Consider the following 16,338-nt stretch of genomic DNA (forward strand, 5'->3'; position numbering starts at 1 on the left):
CTTAAGTACTTCTGTCTTGTCTGTATAAAACCCTGCTTCTGTTCCTTTGGCCATCTGAAACTTACTTTTAAAAAAACCTAGTCCCGATACGTGGTTATGAGTTTTGTAAGTAACGATTAAGTTGGAAAATTTTTGCCTCAATTGAAAAAGCCATCCTGCAGTTGAAGAAAGGCCCCTCTAGTGTTAATTCCATTAAGTTTAACGTTACTTGCCATCTAACATGAAAAATATACACAGTTTGCAAAAAAACCCCAGCTCTACATTATCCCTCTTTTCTTTCATATGGACTAGACTAGACTATTGCTTTGTGTTCACAGTGACAAACTGACTTCCTTCTCCTAATCCTTAAGGCTTCCTCCACATGGATTAAAAAGTCAAATCTGCAGTAGAAACTAATGAACTGGTGCCCAAAATTGGAGGAAAATTCTAGTGAGTTCCTATGTTTCAAAGAAAACTGTAAAATCCTCTTATTACACAGAGAAGAGATAATCCATTCCACATAGGTTTCACTCTGGTCTTTTGACACTTACAAATATTCATGTTGTGAAGCAGATGGTTTTTCTGGCACAGCTAGGGGTTTCCCTGAGAATTCAGCTTCTGCTTGTTCCTTATGTGCTTGTCTCAGGAGCTCAGCCATTGATACTTCTGCCTCACTCCTGGGAGTACTGTCCTGAAAAGGAGAATAACTGACGGACACGTCTTCCTCAGAGACGATAGGAGGGTGTTCAGTTGGCTCACTGTCTTTAGATATTCTGTGTTGTTCTTCTTGCTTATGTCTTGAACGGTACAGTTCTTCCTGCAGTGCAGAAAACCCTTTAAAAAAAACAGAGATGAGAAATGTCATTACAAGTCTTACTAGAATGCCTGAAATCCTTTTCATTCTCCATGTGCATTTAAAATCCCTGGATGGAACACAGTACCTCAAATTTTTAGACATCTTGAGTGGGAGAGGACATAACTTCTCCAAGTAGCTGAAGGAACACTGGATTACCACTACTATTGCCAAATAATGAATCTTGACAGTAACAGGCAAAATAAAATTTACCTAGAGTAATTCATCTTGAAACCCTCAAGGGATGAAAGAAGATTCACAACAGTTTTTTTCCAGCAGATTAGGATAGCTTTTAGTGACTTTTTTTCCCCCCATCCATTATTTATCTGCTTACGGAAAAAATAGCTACACAAGTACGGACAAAGAAATTCATACAGGACTAGGTGCAAGAACTAACTAATTTATGTGCTTCAAAACATATAAACACATCCACCCATCCCCAACCCCTAATCTCAAAGCCAGGGCTCTCATTCTGCAAAAAAATGTAAAAAAGATTTGCGTTTCTGTTCCACAGGCTGCAAGTCACAAGCTTGGGCTTTTGTTTTTCCTTACTAGCCACATTCACTAGGAACCTATTGAACTCTGAAGAACAGCTTGGGGGAAAACACAACTGCTTGTACTGAATTGGAGCTGGACATGGAAGTTAATGTTCTAAAACTAATCGGTTGTGATACTAGAATGCCAATTCTAAATAACAATCTTCTATTCCTACATTCTCTTAAAGATGGCACATTTGCAGCTGTCTAATACTTTTTAATGATGTTAAAGTATCACTTCCAGAAAGGAGAATTTTATTTCACATAATTCGGAAGTGTTTCTTTAGTTTACAACCATTGATCTAATCTACTGAACTTTTAAACTTGAGAAACCCAACAGCATCACAGCAGAATTACAGTATCCTGGATACTTGAATCCACAGGCTTCTCCAAAGCACAGAGCAGTTTTCCTTTTACAAATCTTGGTCAAATCCTAACGCAACCTTCCTAACTTTTATGAAGGAACTTGTATAAGAAAAAAATAACCCCAACAAACTGGGCGTAAGTATTTGCGGTAGTTTCTGACAACGCTCCTTTATTTGCTTTATAAGAATCAGCTAATGAAGAGATCTTATACCCGGTGAAATTGTGACCCGCGTGACGTCACGCTTGCATTCATCCATATTATCTGTGCTTTCAAAACGAGATTCTAGTGCTCAGTCCTAAGAGTTAACAGACTGCCCTAGTCAAACATTTCAGAACAGAAGCTGGTGCTTAGATGAGATAACCCAGGCAGTCTGGATCAGGAGACGCTTACCTTCGCTATGGTCCAGTCCTATTGTTTGTTCGATTTCTGCGTACGTGCGAGTGCCGTGGACCTGCATGGAGTCTATGCCGCTCGTCTCCATTAGGTGAACAATATCCATTCGGTTGATTTTTGTGAGGCATTGGGTAAGATTTGTATCTGTAGCATTAGAACGACACCATGTAGCTGAGTTAAGAATTTCATATGCTCTCTCCCCTCTGTTTTCCATATGAAGGACATATATAGGATACCGAGCAATATAATATCATATACAAAAATACAGATGCGTTTAGAAGCATTGCTATGTAAACATTCTTCAGTTTAGGAAAAAGAGGCCTCAGTGGTTTCCCACTCTTTCTTTGCTGTAAGATGTTCTGCCTTGCCCTCAAATTAAGAAGATTAAACTATTTTCTGCAATAATCCTATAATCATAGAGTCACAGAATCGTTTAGGTTGGAAAAGACCTTCAAGATCATCCAGTGCAACCATTAATATGCCATGTTACACAGACAAGCTTAAAAAAACCTAAGTACGATCTATAGTCCTTCTTTCTATAGCCTAAGTTTTACCCAAATTATCTTTTTGTGACTTATACGCACTATAACTGGAAACGAACCTGTTGCGTGTTTCCCATCCCTTTCAAGCCAGTATTTGAGGAGTGCGTGGCTCTGGTCTTGAAGTGAGTTAGGATTTTCAATTCGGATCTGGTGAATTTGCTCTTCTGTGAAATCCAGTTCTCTTGCTAGCTCTGAAAAAGAAATCCCTCTCTGTAAAGATGTCGTCTTTTTTCTCGCCTTACATCTATTTTACTGCTGTCAGCAGCAAAGTGGGTTACAAACTTTTCTGAAACCAAATTCTCTTTGCTTCTCTGTACCTTGTGTTATATTTAGAGACATTGTCAAAAAGGAAGTTCGTGACAAAGACAGAAATGCGTTATGCCTAGAAGTGATGGGTCTGCGTGCACTTTTATTTTTTGTGTCTACCATTCCCAGCTCTCAGAGGCGCAATGCTACTGACAACATTTAGCAGTGACAAGCTATCAAATAGAGTGCAGTTGCAGAAATAGCACACGAGCAGATAAAAATATTTCTAGCTACCGAGCACCACGCTCAGCAGATTCCATCCTCTGAAACGTTGAAAATTAATTTTAAGTAATGGCATTTTGTAGTGTTAGATTAAAACATAATAATTCTACTCCCCTGGACTTGTTTCATTTAAAGGAAAGTAAATGTCTGTGAATTACAGTTGAAAACCAAAACTGGAAAATGCGACACTAAGAATAACTGATGTCTTTCTGATGTAGCATAGGCTCCGACTGCAGTCCAGAAGAGAGAAATGGTTTAACAGTCTGCAATAGGACGCAACTGTTGAACCAGGTCATCAAATGAGTTAAAGCCATGGAGAATTTGTGAGATTCCTACTGTTATTCCTGGTCTCCAGATTTCTGCTTCTTTCACAAAGAAGGATTCATGTTCTATTCCATCGTCATTACTGCTATAGTGGCCCGGACTTGATTTTGGAGGGTGTCATGTTCTAACAAGGTGGAGGGAACCCTAACCCCAAACCCCAGATAACCTTATTTCCAGGCTGGCTTGTAAACTGGCGCAACTGTAAACTTCAACAAATATACAGTAACTGCACATTAGATTCAAATCCTAGGTAGTCAAATAAGTTTGAACAAAAACCAACCACTGTTTTATCCCCCAAAGTAACATTTGACGTAGTAATCTTTACTATAATCAATCTTTACCGTAATGTAAGACAGGAATATTTATGCAGGTGTATCACCCTGCCCTCTCTAAAATGCTATAAAACCATTAATGTCTATTTCGATGAGTATCCTTTTTCCCTAGTTTTGTTTTCAGAACCGTCTAGTCATTTATATAACATTTTCAGCAGATTCCTAATCTGCTACACTGCACAGGTCCAAGTCTGATTTCAAGATAATCTATGTTGGGATGACTGACATATGCTCCCAGTCTTCTCTATGGATTGAAACAGAGGACAGGAAAGGAAGAGGCAAGTAACATAAGCAAAAGTATCAGCGATATTTTGCATATACTCTGAAGATGCTTATCAAACCAGTACAGAGCACGATCTTCATTATCAAGGAGCTACCATTTTTTTTCTCTGGTATACAACTCTTCTTCAACTCCTAGAGCCTTGCTTATTTTCAGGAGTGTGGTACTACTCTAGGGATAGACACAGAGAAGTGTAGACCTGATTTAATTTTTTTTGCAGCAATTTTTTCTTGCATTGCACAGTTTGACGCAGCATTGAGATTTCTGCACAGCCCTCTTCCTTTGCAAACGCTTTTGAGCTGATTTTCAGCGGCAGACGTCTGCATTTCATTCTGCGGTACTTTCACTTATCCCCAGTAACCCTCAGGCCTATTAAATCCGCAATATTGAAGTGATTGTTACAAATAGGTCCCTTTTTATCCCCTTTTCCTCAGCACGGTTCTGTAGAAAAGAAGTTGATGTCATTTATCCCTATAGTGGCCTTCCAGCTCAGGTGTTCCAGAACACAGATGATGTTTATTCACGTATTCATTTATCTTCTAGCCAGAGTTGTTGCATTTTGTAAGAAAGAGTCGGGAAACATAAGCCAGCTTTTTGTCGATCTCTCATCCTAGGAGTTTGCCCTCTGGAGATGCCACAGCAAGTGCAGAGGCCTTACCTCTGCATCTCCGTTCTGACCTAATAGGCTATAGGAATCTTAGTAACCAGAAGACAGTAAGCTACTGGAATATTCCTATAAAACATCTTTACATAATCAGGAAATCATCTGAAAGAACCATGAAAGAAGTGAGGAATGCTCCCCTCCTCTATCTCTGGAGTAGGTGACGTGCATTTTACCTGTCCAGCTGAATCCAAGATGATCAGCGATGTGGGCCAGTCTTTCCTCTGTCCTTTCCTGATCATCCCGTTGATCTAAAGGTCAAAGAGAGCCACAAGTTGCCTTTTATAAGTTAAAAACCATTTTCATAGGTGATATAGCCCAAGAAGGGAAAGCGCTTTCTTTTTCTAAGTGCTGTAATCTAACTGCAGACAGGCTGTTACAACTGGGTAACTCAAGTGAGGACTGCAAATCCTCAAGGTTAAAAAAAATAGCAGCTTGATTTTTCAAAAAGCACAGGACTATCTACATTTGAAAATCAGGCTTTCACGTGAAAATCTAAACAAGGACTGAAGCGCCTACTGTGCCTATTTTGGCCAAGCATTTTATTCTAAAACTTCATTCTAACATTAAACTGAAGACTTTAACTAAGTCAAGAGCCATAATTTTCCATGCCTCCTTAGTAAATGCCAAGGTTGAAAAATTCATCTGGACTGGGGCTTCTAATTATGTTCTTTCTGTTGTAGGGAAAGTTTTGTTTAAACAGTCCATATGGCACTCCATATTATGGTTTGTATTTGAGATATTGTTAATTTAAATGTCTTTCACCCTTTCAACTAGGGAGCGATACAAAATACTCACAACGAAGGCCAGGAAAAATCAGATGTTCATTTGCCAGTCTTCATTTATTTCAGTAACAGTGAGACTGACTGTTCCTCCCATCCCCAAAGCTAATTTGAGGATGGCAGAATTTGAGTTTTGATTTTCCCTGAATGCACACATGGATTGCGATAGCTCAGATTCAGAAAATTGCTCAGGGTTAATGACAGACGCATGTTTCATTTTAGCTACTGGATTTCCATCATGGCTACTCAGTAGTAGTACAATAGTAGGTGAGAGGAAAACCAAACACCAGAAAACTTGTACTAAAGTTACTGGTGACAAAGAATTTTCTCAATACACACATCGTCAAAAAAAGGAACATGAAAAACATAGTTGTTTCTGCAGATTTCTTTGTGTAACAACTCAAAAGAAAATGAATTTGCCTGTCTCATTTTCAATCAATGCCCAAATATTTCATTATTAGTAAAAATTAACAGTTCAGAAGAAGGCCGGGGAAAGCCAAAAGCCAAAATGTGCATGACCTGAGCAATCAGTTTAATGGTAAAACAATACGTATTTTTAGAAGTGTTTTTGTTTATTAAGGTAACACTTCCCATAAGCATTCATGGTTTGCAATCTTGAGATTATTTCACAGACAAGAAAAATACAGACACAACACAAAAAACCAAACACAGCTCACAGGGGAAAAAAATACACAACTAACCACCAAAAGCTTAAAAGAAAACGCCACACACATTACACGTGTATACAAACACACACACACACCCCCCAAAGAAAACAAAGAAACCAAAAAATTTAATTCATGACATGCGTCGCACAGGGAATCCCAGTCGTTGGCAAATACCTTCAGCATGGTCATGGACATTTTCATCAGGGATACGTTCAATCTGAGTCTCTACAGACTCATCCCAAATGGGTCTGGTGTCAAAGATGTCTTCGGGAACTGACTGCTGAGGCTCACTGGATGGCACATTTTCAATAACTGAAACTTCTAGGGCGCTACTGCTTTCATCATCTGAAACTAATTCTTGTTCTCTCTCTGACTGCGTGAGTCTTTCCACTAATTTAGAAGCTTCATCACTAATTTCTTCAAAGAATTCTATGGAGTTTTTGTAAAGGTCAAAAAAATGTTCCTTACTTTCTTTTGTGGGACTAAAAGCACTGCGGGAGGCTGTAGTGCTTCTGCTTTTAACTGGCAACCGTGATGAAAATACCTTGGGTCTTGCTGTTGTTGCCTCGTCTGAGTCTAGCTCAAGCTTCATCTCTCTCTCCCTCTCCCTGGTCTCTGCTTCTGCCTCAGCATAACTCCTAGCTTTTATTGAACGTTTAGTCTTTGGGTCCATGGGAACACTTGCATCGGATTCAGATTTACTTCGGTTATCTTGTTTCATAGGTAGTTTGCTTGTCATGTCAAGAGCTTTGGGTGACTCTAGCTTGTGGACAGATGTGTCTGTGTATGTATACTGTTGTTCAGATTTTTGGAAAGCCGCTTTGACAGGAATTTTAGACTTTGGTTTTGCTTGGTCATCCTTTCCTTCACACTGCAAACTGTCTAGGAAGCCATCTGTGGGAAAGCTCTCATTTTCCCATTGTTGCAAGGATTGCGATGCAGCAGCGGCTGTTCTTACAGGAATTTTGGATTTGCTTTCACAAGAAGGCACTCTCTCCATTAGAGCAGTAGGGATTTCAATCACAGATCTCTGTTCCTCTGGTGAAGAGTCTGGGGACTCCTCACCCTGTTCAGAACAAACTAATCTAGTGACTTTGGAAAAATCTAATTCGTCTTCTATGACAGACTGCTCAGGAGAGGTAGGGCAAGGCACCTGACTGCTATCAACCACGTCAGTCTCCGTTCCGGAGAGGGGCTCAGCTTCAGAGGCAGCAGTTTCTTTCTTTGGTGATTTTGAAGAAGCTGAAATACCCATTTTAATCGGAATTCTGGATTTAAGATCTGCTTTTGCGGTGCCTATGCTGACACCTTCACCTGTCATTTCTTCTGATTTATCACTAGACTCAGATGCTGGGGGTGAATATTTCAGTGTATCTTTTTCTTGTATATCTGAGTCCTCTGATTCTGAAGGTGAAAACGGATCCAGTGAGCTCTTCAGCTTAGAGGATTCCACCTCTGCTGCTTCTTTCTCTTCTTCAGATAAAGAAACTTCTTCCTGAGGCTGCTGGCCCATTTGGAAGAAGTGAAAGCTTTCATCTGGATAGTTCCTTTTGGTCATGTCAATGGCTCCACTTCTAGTCATCTCAAACAACTTCCCTTCCTGAAAAAGAAAAGGATTTTGTTCACTAAGTGGCGTCCCTTCTTCGGTGGGTGTTCTGGCCGGTGTTGTATCAGGTGTTGTGCCTTGTGATCGCCTGTCTACCATCAACCCAAATATCTTTTGTTCCTCTTCTTTCACCCGAGCTTCAAAAGCTTCATCATCTTCACGTATTTCACTCCACATGTCAGAATCCACATCAGTTTTAGTGATGACAACTTGACTGATCAATTTCTCTGTTTCATCTCTTATATCCCCAAGGGCAGAGTCAGCTAATTTTGTGGAATCTGATGCGGAAGACCCTTGTGACGTTTGCTGAAATGCATCCTCTGGTTTTGGCTCTATTTCCATACATACTTCCTCTGACGAGTGAGATTCACTACCTGTGTCTCTGCTAAGTAAAGTTTCACCAGTCTGATCTTTTCCTTCTTCAGTAGAATAGTTTTCCCTAGATAGCAGACTTCTACCAGATCCTACCTTACTTTCAGAGTCAGTAAAGAAATGTTCAGAAGACACATTTTCATAAGGGCTTACTATATAAGGAGCACTACCTTCAGCAGCATCTGCTACACAACGTTCAAGTTCCACTGTTTCAGTGGTAAGGGATGAATACTCTGGTAAGGGTTCCTCAGCATGAATATCTCTTTGAGATGTTTCAAAATCTGTATCTGCTTTTCCCAAAGCAGAATGGTCAGTGGTATCTTCTTCAGCCAGTTTGCCATCTTGTGGTACAGAGTACTCAGTGGTACTGTGTCCACAAGAACTATCATCTACTTTCTCAGACACGGCTCCTGTAGAAATGAGATCTGCGTGGGTTAACAATGCAGTGGTTTTGACACCTTTTTCAGTAGTATCGTATTGCTGTAGGGTTAGCGAGGACTCAACGTGAACTTCTTTCTGAGAACTGTCACCAATGGAATGACACAGAGTACCCCCAGACTGCGTGACCGGGGCACTGGGACTAACCGTCTCACTGTCATCTGTACTGCCACATTTTGATTCATCAGTTCCTGCCGATACACAACCATCAGAATGACAAGTGCCTGATTCTCTTGCGGAAGCCTTAGAGCTGTCATCGTCTGTTGGCTTATCCTGTTCTGCTTTAACTGCACCTATGCTGATAGAGCATTGTTTTGAATCAATGGGTTGAAAACCTGCTTCGTCGGGGCTAGAACTGGAGTCAATACTGGATGGTAACGGTGAGGGTGGCTGCACTCGGATCACAGGCTCCATTAAGAGGCCTGAGCCGGCTTCTTTTTTGAGCTGAGTCAATTCTGGCTCGCTTTCTGAAGAGGAAGAACTTTTTCTAGATTCGGCTGCAGACATCACCACTGTAGGGATATCTTTTTCTTCTACAGCTGTTGACTCTGGTTCTTCAGCTTCACATGCAGCTTCTGAATCAGCACCTACAGAAGATTCATCTTGCCTACAATCCTTTTTGTAATCTCTCTTCTGTTTTGCTTCCTGTTCTAATTCATCAAACATTTTGATTTTGGTCACCATTTTAAACATCTCCTCTTCAGGGGTGAACCTCTTCTTTGGTTCACTTTCTGAATCATCCTCTGGTTCTTCACTGACTTCAGGGATCACGGCCGACTTTGGTATGCTTGACAGTGCCTGCGAGTCTGCTGTTTTAGGTGTGATTTCATAGCTAATTTCTTCAGAACTAGGAGTTTCAGGTGAAAGAGGACTTTTCCCTGAACTCTCCATGAGGGATGTTTGCTCTAGACTGTCATCATCAGCACTTCCCTCAGGGTCACGGAGAATCCTGGAACGCACCGATGCCAGCTCTGGGCAGGTTTCTCCTTTGCTAAGAACAGGCTGAAGAGGACCCTGCCCCAAAATACCAGCCTTCACTGTTTGTTCTACAGGGCTACTTTCAAGGGAATCACGGCAGGGAGACTCTTTCATAGGACTGGGCTCCAAAGAATCAGGCGTTTTGTGTGATGAGTTATCTTCTAGCACTGGGCTTGCTTCCAGTGAGTCTTTGTGACTTATAGCCAAAGAGTCATCTGCAACTGGGCTAAAGCTTTCACTATCATGGCTAGCAAGTGCAAGTTCCAATTTCTGGGGACTTCTAACCAGAACACGGCGTTCACAGGTTATATCTTTTTCTTTCTCTAAAGCAGTGTCATGTGTTTCAGAAGACTTAGTTAAATGTGCAGTGGTTCTGGGTTCGTTATCCCTGCTAATATCTTTCATAATGGAAGCTGAGCTACTTTCTTTAAGTTTATCAGCCTCTTCTTCAGAGGCTGTAGGTACAAGCTCTTCTGATACATGGTCAGAATGAGACTTACTAGTCTCAGAAACAGCATCTAGCTGTCTTTCAGTAATACCTTTTTCATCTTCCTTTGGAGAGAGTTCCTTCGGAGAACATGTTTCTGCTGTTGTGTGTGCTCTAGCTGCTCCTTTAGCTTCTTCAATTTGCCCATCAGTTTTCTTTGGTGAGAATGAAAGGCTTTCAGGGCTTGTTTCTGGAGTCTCTGCCAGACCCTCATGCTTATAACTTTCCTCAGAGCTGATCTGAGGGGTTCCGTCAAGTAGGCTGCCTGGAGAATCAGCCACACCTTCGTGTTTAAGGCTCTCTGAGCTCCCATCAAAAGCAGCACTTTGCAGAGAAAGAGCAGGAAGGAATCCATCTTTCACGTACTCTGTGGGAAAAGCAACACCGAAAGGACTGGTCAGTACTTGCTCCAAGTTAAGCTCTCCCTCCTCTGTCACTGAAAGGTGTCGGAACTGTTGGTATTTGTCATTATCCTCCAGTTCTTCTTTAATGACATCAGAAAAGTCTGTTGAGGTTTTTCTGTCAGGGCTGATCTGGAAGTCAGTATCTCCTTGGTCATCAGAAGTCCTGCCCTTCATAACCGCTGTATCTTTGGCACTTTCATCATCAAACACCGGAGGGAGAGGTTCAACTGGTTTTTTGCTGCTCTGCTCTTTTACCTGCTCTTTACCTACAGTTTTCTTGGTAATTTCGACCGCAGAAGTTTGCATTTTTCCTTTTTTCGATTGCGGCTCTTTCTCTGCTTTTACTATCGTGCTTTGTTTGTCCTTCGGTTTGTCTGTCTTGTGGCTTGATACTCGCTTTGTTTCGCTTTGTGAAGAAACCGTTTTTCTCCTGGCTGTTTCCTTCTCAGGGAGCTGCTGCTTCTGTTTGACGGATTTGTGCTCAAACAGTCCAGATATATTCTTGGATGGGTCTTGACCTGACTGGAAGGCTTTCATCAGTTCACGAACTGACATGGTCTCTTCAAGTCTTTCTGTCTTAGAAGAAGGTGAAACAGGCGGTTGTGCTTTGTGTCCTACTGGTTTTTTGACTTGTACTGGTCTTTTAGAAGCCTTTTCAGCAGTGCCTTCTCTTGTTTGAATTCTGACAGGTAGTTTTGACCGTACTTTTTGTTCATCTTCCACTCGTTTCTGAAGAGCTTTAACTTTATCTTTTATTGAGCCAATAGGAGTTTCCTCTATAACAGGGGATACAGCTTTAGCCTCAGGAGCAGCTGTCAGTGCCAAGCCAGGTTCCTCACCTAGTGACTCATCTGAAGTGAGCTTTGTTAGTCCTGGTTGTTCTTCACTGGCGTGCATCTTGCCTTCCTTTTCTTTCTGCTTGTCTCTTAATTTTGTCCTAGCTGGCTTCTTAATTTCTAAGGCCGGCTTGTGTTGCTCCTGCGGACTTAGTGTTTCAGTTGTTGGAGACTCTTGTCCTTCTTTTTCAGAATCCCTGCTTATTACTACAGCTTCAAATCTCTCTTCTACTAAGTCTTCTTGTAAGGCTTGTGGCTGTACCTCATGAAGAGAAACATATGTTTTTAAATCCTCTGTGAGGTAATCTACCATTCCTGTCATGTCTGGCTTCTCCATTTTTGTTGTCCCTTCGCCTACCCTGACTTCTACACAGGTAGGTTCAGTGACTTCTAAAGGAGCATTTCTTCTGGCCTCTTCAATTTCTTCATCACTTAAAATGACCCATTCTTCTTCTACAAGTTCTTGTTTGGAAAGGGACTTCTGCAAAACATGTTCTTCTCTGGGATAGGATCCACCTCTCAGAATTTCATTTACCTTTTCTAAGTCTTCTTTCACTCTTTCAACTATTTCAAAAGGTTCTCCTGGCTCTTCTTCAGTGGGTTTTCCAAGATCTTTCACTTTAATGGAGCCTGATTTATCAGAGGGGTCAGTTGTCAAGATGGCAGTCATTTTGATCAAATCTTGTTTCATCTCAGAAACTTCAGACAACAGGTCTGGACTGGCTAGTACAGGGACTGCATTAACCAGATGGCTTTTCAGGATAGATGTTTCTGTAGATTCTGTCTCGTCATCTTTGATGCGAACGAAAAACATTGAAAGTAAAATGGAAATCAAAAATAGAGATTGGAAAATGTAATCAGGACTGAAAATGAGTCTTTGGTTGCAGTGGTAGGAAGGTCAACAAAATGGGCCAGGAATGGTGGATCCACAAGATCTGAGGGTACAAGAGCAAAGCAAAGCTAACGGGGGAGGGAGGGGAGGAGGGGAACCAAAAAAACCCCAGAACTGAAAAGGAAAATGGCAGGAAATAACTTGCTTAATTTTACCAATATAGCACAACCACACATACATTATCAAAGCTGTAACAAACCAAATAGGACACCACTAAAAAAAAACCAAAACAACAACAACGAAATTTAAAATTAAAAACAGAAGAAACACAGTGAAGTTACACAAAGATAGGCATCTCAAGATTGTTCAGATGTTACAGATCAATGTTCAAATAAAAATAAACAAGAAAAAAGGGGGAAAGCATTAGAACTGATTGAAAGTCGATTTCCTCTAAGAGAAAGCCAGTGTTAGCAAACTGTCAGAATAACATTGGGTTAACATTTTTTTTTCTTAATTACCAAAATAAAAAGTTAAAAGTAATTCTGCAGTAATCTAAAATATGATCAAATATGTAGAGATCTGAATCAGCTGCAAACCGGCATTTCATCTAAGGGGATTTCACACCTAAACAATGAAACAAACATTCTTTTGGTTTAAGAGGCATGGTCCTTTCCTTGGAACATCCTCATTGACAACTAATGAATTGACTGAGGAAAGAGAAGACAGAGAAGAAAAGGAGAGATAATAAGAAAAAACTGTGAATCAACTGAGAAGTGATTTCAAAGTTTTAAAAAATTTAATGTATGGCAACCAAAAATCAGAGACAGTCACGCTAGACACATACATACAATTCATGTAAGGCAAGTTATTTCCATGCAAAGCAAAGGTGTTGCAAATGCTGCTGGGTATGTAGCTTCAGTTAAAAAACAATAGGTCTGAAAATTAATCATATAAATTAAAGACACATGAAAATATTGTAAAACATACTGTGGTGAAATATTTGTTTAATCTGTGCAATCAACGTACAGTAAGCTGGATGTAGGTAATTCCCGTTATGCCACAACTGCCTGTTGGGAATATTTAATTTCAGGAAGGACTACTAGAAAACGTATATTGAACAGAATGAAACATTGGAGGACTGAAGCAAGTTAGGAACAGAATGCAATGCTCAGAAATTATAATTGTACATTTTTCTTTTGAAGGTACTACATCACATAAAATTTGGCACATTTCTGCACCCCAGTCTAAAAGTCAAAGTAGTAATGCAAATAAGGAGAGCCTAAGTGATACATCTGCATGTCTTTGTAAAAAATACCCATTTTGCTACACTATTCTCTTGCGTGTAATGTATGCTAAGTGTTTGTGCTGTTCATTAATTATAACCAGATTGCTGGGGTGATTTTGGTGCTGAAAATTTGGTGCTTTGGTGCTGCTGGTTTCAGTGTGAACTATCTAGTGCATACTGAAATGCTATCTAGCAATTTTGTAGATTTGTAATACATATTTTCATAAATGTCAAATGGATGACTACCTCACTGGCCAAAGAGTCAAGTTAATTAGCCGGAAGCAAAGAAGCTCCAGCGGAAAGAAAAATGCAAGTATTTTCCAAACAGCGTGTGGCTGGTAGCAAGAACGCTTGCTGGGGTTCTCTGTGGCCTAGCTAGTCAGCAGGGTGAGGAAGCAGTGGTGGGCTTACTACCAAGAGAAAAATAAGAGAACTTCTGAACTGCCAGGAATGGGCAATAGGTGTCAGTAAATGCAGCTGGTAGAGGGCAGGACAAGGGCCTTTCAGGCTAGGCAGCGCAGCTATTGACATTAGTGCTCCTCCCTGCCATGTTACAAGCTTTTGGCTATGGCATGGTTGGCCTCCCTCACACCTGCACTGAAGCGTTCCCAGCTTGCACCACAACGCCGTTCATTCTGCCAAGGAAGGCGAGCGTAGCACGACTGTCTTGGCGGCTGCTCCGTCTCTCAACTTAACTTTGAAAACTGAAGTGCAAACGTTTGTTTCTGAGAATAACTCTTTCGATTAAGTAGAACAGCTGAAACAGAAGATGCTGATAAAATCCCTCATTTATCATCCCTTTATTATAGTGTTCCAGAGGTTCTGTTGTTTGATTTTTATCACTTGTTTCTTTTCTCACTGGGAAATTGTTTTGGAGTCAGCAGAGCGCATCTTGAAACTAAGTACCTCTAACTGCTAAGCTCTTCTGGGTCACATTCTTGGCTTGCCCTCATTCTTTTGGATTCTTCTCATAAGAGCTGTTTACCTGTATTAACTCCTCAGCAGAGCAGGAAGGAACGGACTCCATGGCCAAACGGTAAAGTCTCTAACACGCTTTTCAGAAACACCAGTTCTAATCCTGGTTCTGGCTGAGACCTTTAAGGTCTATTCATGAAGGTGAATTTGGCAGTATTTTAACATGGGGGAGATTTTCTGCGTTGTCTCATAGATCCATTTCCCTTTATGTAAATAATGATTCAAGGACATGCACATGCGAGTCCTAGTTCTTACTGAACAATACAACTACTGGGACAAAAAAAATCAGTCACTGATATATTACCTCTCTGCAATTAAAAGTTATTTAAACTAAAGACAACCATTAGCAGAAGTATAGGGGAACTGGGCTAACTGCCTGCAAAGAAGTTGCCTGGTTGTAAGTATATTTTCCAGCAATTTGGATATCATGATGTGAGCCACCTCAGTGGTCTTTAAGCAGGCACTTGGTGGTCTCTTTCGTGTTTGTTAATTATACTTTTAATGATTCCTGGGAACAGTGTCTCTCCCTCACTCTCCTGCTTGCAGCTGGGTCTACCTAATTCTCAAACTAATTCTCTATTAAGCCAAAGGAAGAAATAGCAAAACTAAATTGCTATCTGCCTGGTATCTTCATTCATCCAGTATAAGAAGCACCAAAAATTCTAGCTCTATGCCATGTTGAATTTAGATGAGTCTGTGACAGCCACAACTGAGCAACCTCACTAAACCTGCATCCCACCACCTTCCTTAGGGCGGGTGTACTGCATCGAGGAAATAATTACGTGGCAAGGGGAGTATTCAAGCCTTTTTACACCTGTATGTTTTATTGTTCTCTTGAATTAATCTCCCATTTCCCATGGCTACATTGTGGTGTGACTTTTCCACCTTGATGGAACTGCTCGCCCTGGTGTAAATAATAATAATAATGAATTAGAGCAAAAATCTGATACTAATAATGTTGTTAATCATGGTGAATACTATTGCCCACCACGTTATTAGCTATTTTGTCACCCTGATGTCTTTTATTCTCTAGGTGAAGCATTTCTGCTTTAGACAAAGGAGGTTGTAGGGGAATGATCATCCATTTGATCTTCAGGATCATGGTGCTGTTGTCTCTCCAGTTAAAACATGTACATAGTACATCAAGAATAAATAACCCTCAAAATGCAATGCAGGAAAAAAGGCAAGACGTTGCACTTTAAACTGGAAACAAGACAGAAGTCATTCTTTTCCTAAGCAGATTTAAGAAATCACTGCATTTGAAAACAGTTTTTATTAGAGATACTCTTCAGACTGAACATGTATTTGTTTGATTTGCATCTTCCTTAAAGGAGATCTTTGGCATTGTGAACCACTCAGCCTCCGTTTCTAAAAATAATGGCCTGATTCTGTATAAACAAAGGGTATATGCTGTACCAAGCTTCACAGTCATATTTCACCACAGTAAAGGGGCGGGGGGAAAGGAGGGAGAAGGGTTAAACAGCCCGATTACTTTGGACAGTATCACTTTTTTGCATGGTTGTATTTCATGGGTTTAATGAAATATATTGAGGTGTTACTTAAGTTTTCATTAAAAGTGATACTGTCATTTATCTCAAATATGAGGCAACAATGTGTGTCAACAAACGGACAAAACAAAAAAAAACGGAGGGATGAGCATTCATACAAGCAAAATAGCAATAGCGGGATCACTAGGGATGTCAAAGGAAAGTAAATGCTTAGATGAACTGTTTTAAACTGTATTACTTGTTAATTTATACATTTAAATGTACTTAATTGGATAGCTGCTTTGGTATTAAATTGTTTTCTATTACATTTTTAAAGTATTGATGTTATTAGCAATAGCAGTTAAAGCTTAGCTCTCTTCCATGCTTATCTTG

The 16,338-nt window shown here is 40.4% G+C and overlaps 1 protein-coding gene across 1 annotated transcript in view; it reads right to left on the reverse strand.

The window, feature by feature from the left end:
• ANK2 (ankyrin 2) overlaps nucleotides 1-16,338 on the reverse strand; it is a 177,224-nt gene that overhangs the window by 12,233 nt on the left and 148,653 nt on the right. The window contains exons 40-44 of the mRNA XM_075709393.1: nucleotides 6,420-12,158; nucleotides 4,972-5,046; nucleotides 2,730-2,861; nucleotides 2,126-2,272; nucleotides 531-813 (exon numbers count right to left, since the gene is read on the reverse strand). Of these exons, the coding sequence (XP_075565508.1) occupies nucleotides 531-813; nucleotides 2,126-2,272; nucleotides 2,730-2,861; nucleotides 4,972-5,046; nucleotides 6,420-12,158 (6,376 nt within the window). The remainder of the gene's footprint in view (nucleotides 1-530; nucleotides 814-2,125; nucleotides 2,273-2,729; nucleotides 2,862-4,971; nucleotides 5,047-6,419; nucleotides 12,159-16,338) is intronic.

This window comes from Pelecanus crispus, chromosome 4 (genome assembly GCF_030463565.1).
Source record: "Pelecanus crispus isolate bPelCri1 chromosome 4, bPelCri1.pri, whole genome shotgun sequence".
NCBI classification, from domain to species: domain Eukaryota; kingdom Metazoa; phylum Chordata; class Aves; order Pelecaniformes; family Pelecanidae; genus Pelecanus; species Pelecanus crispus.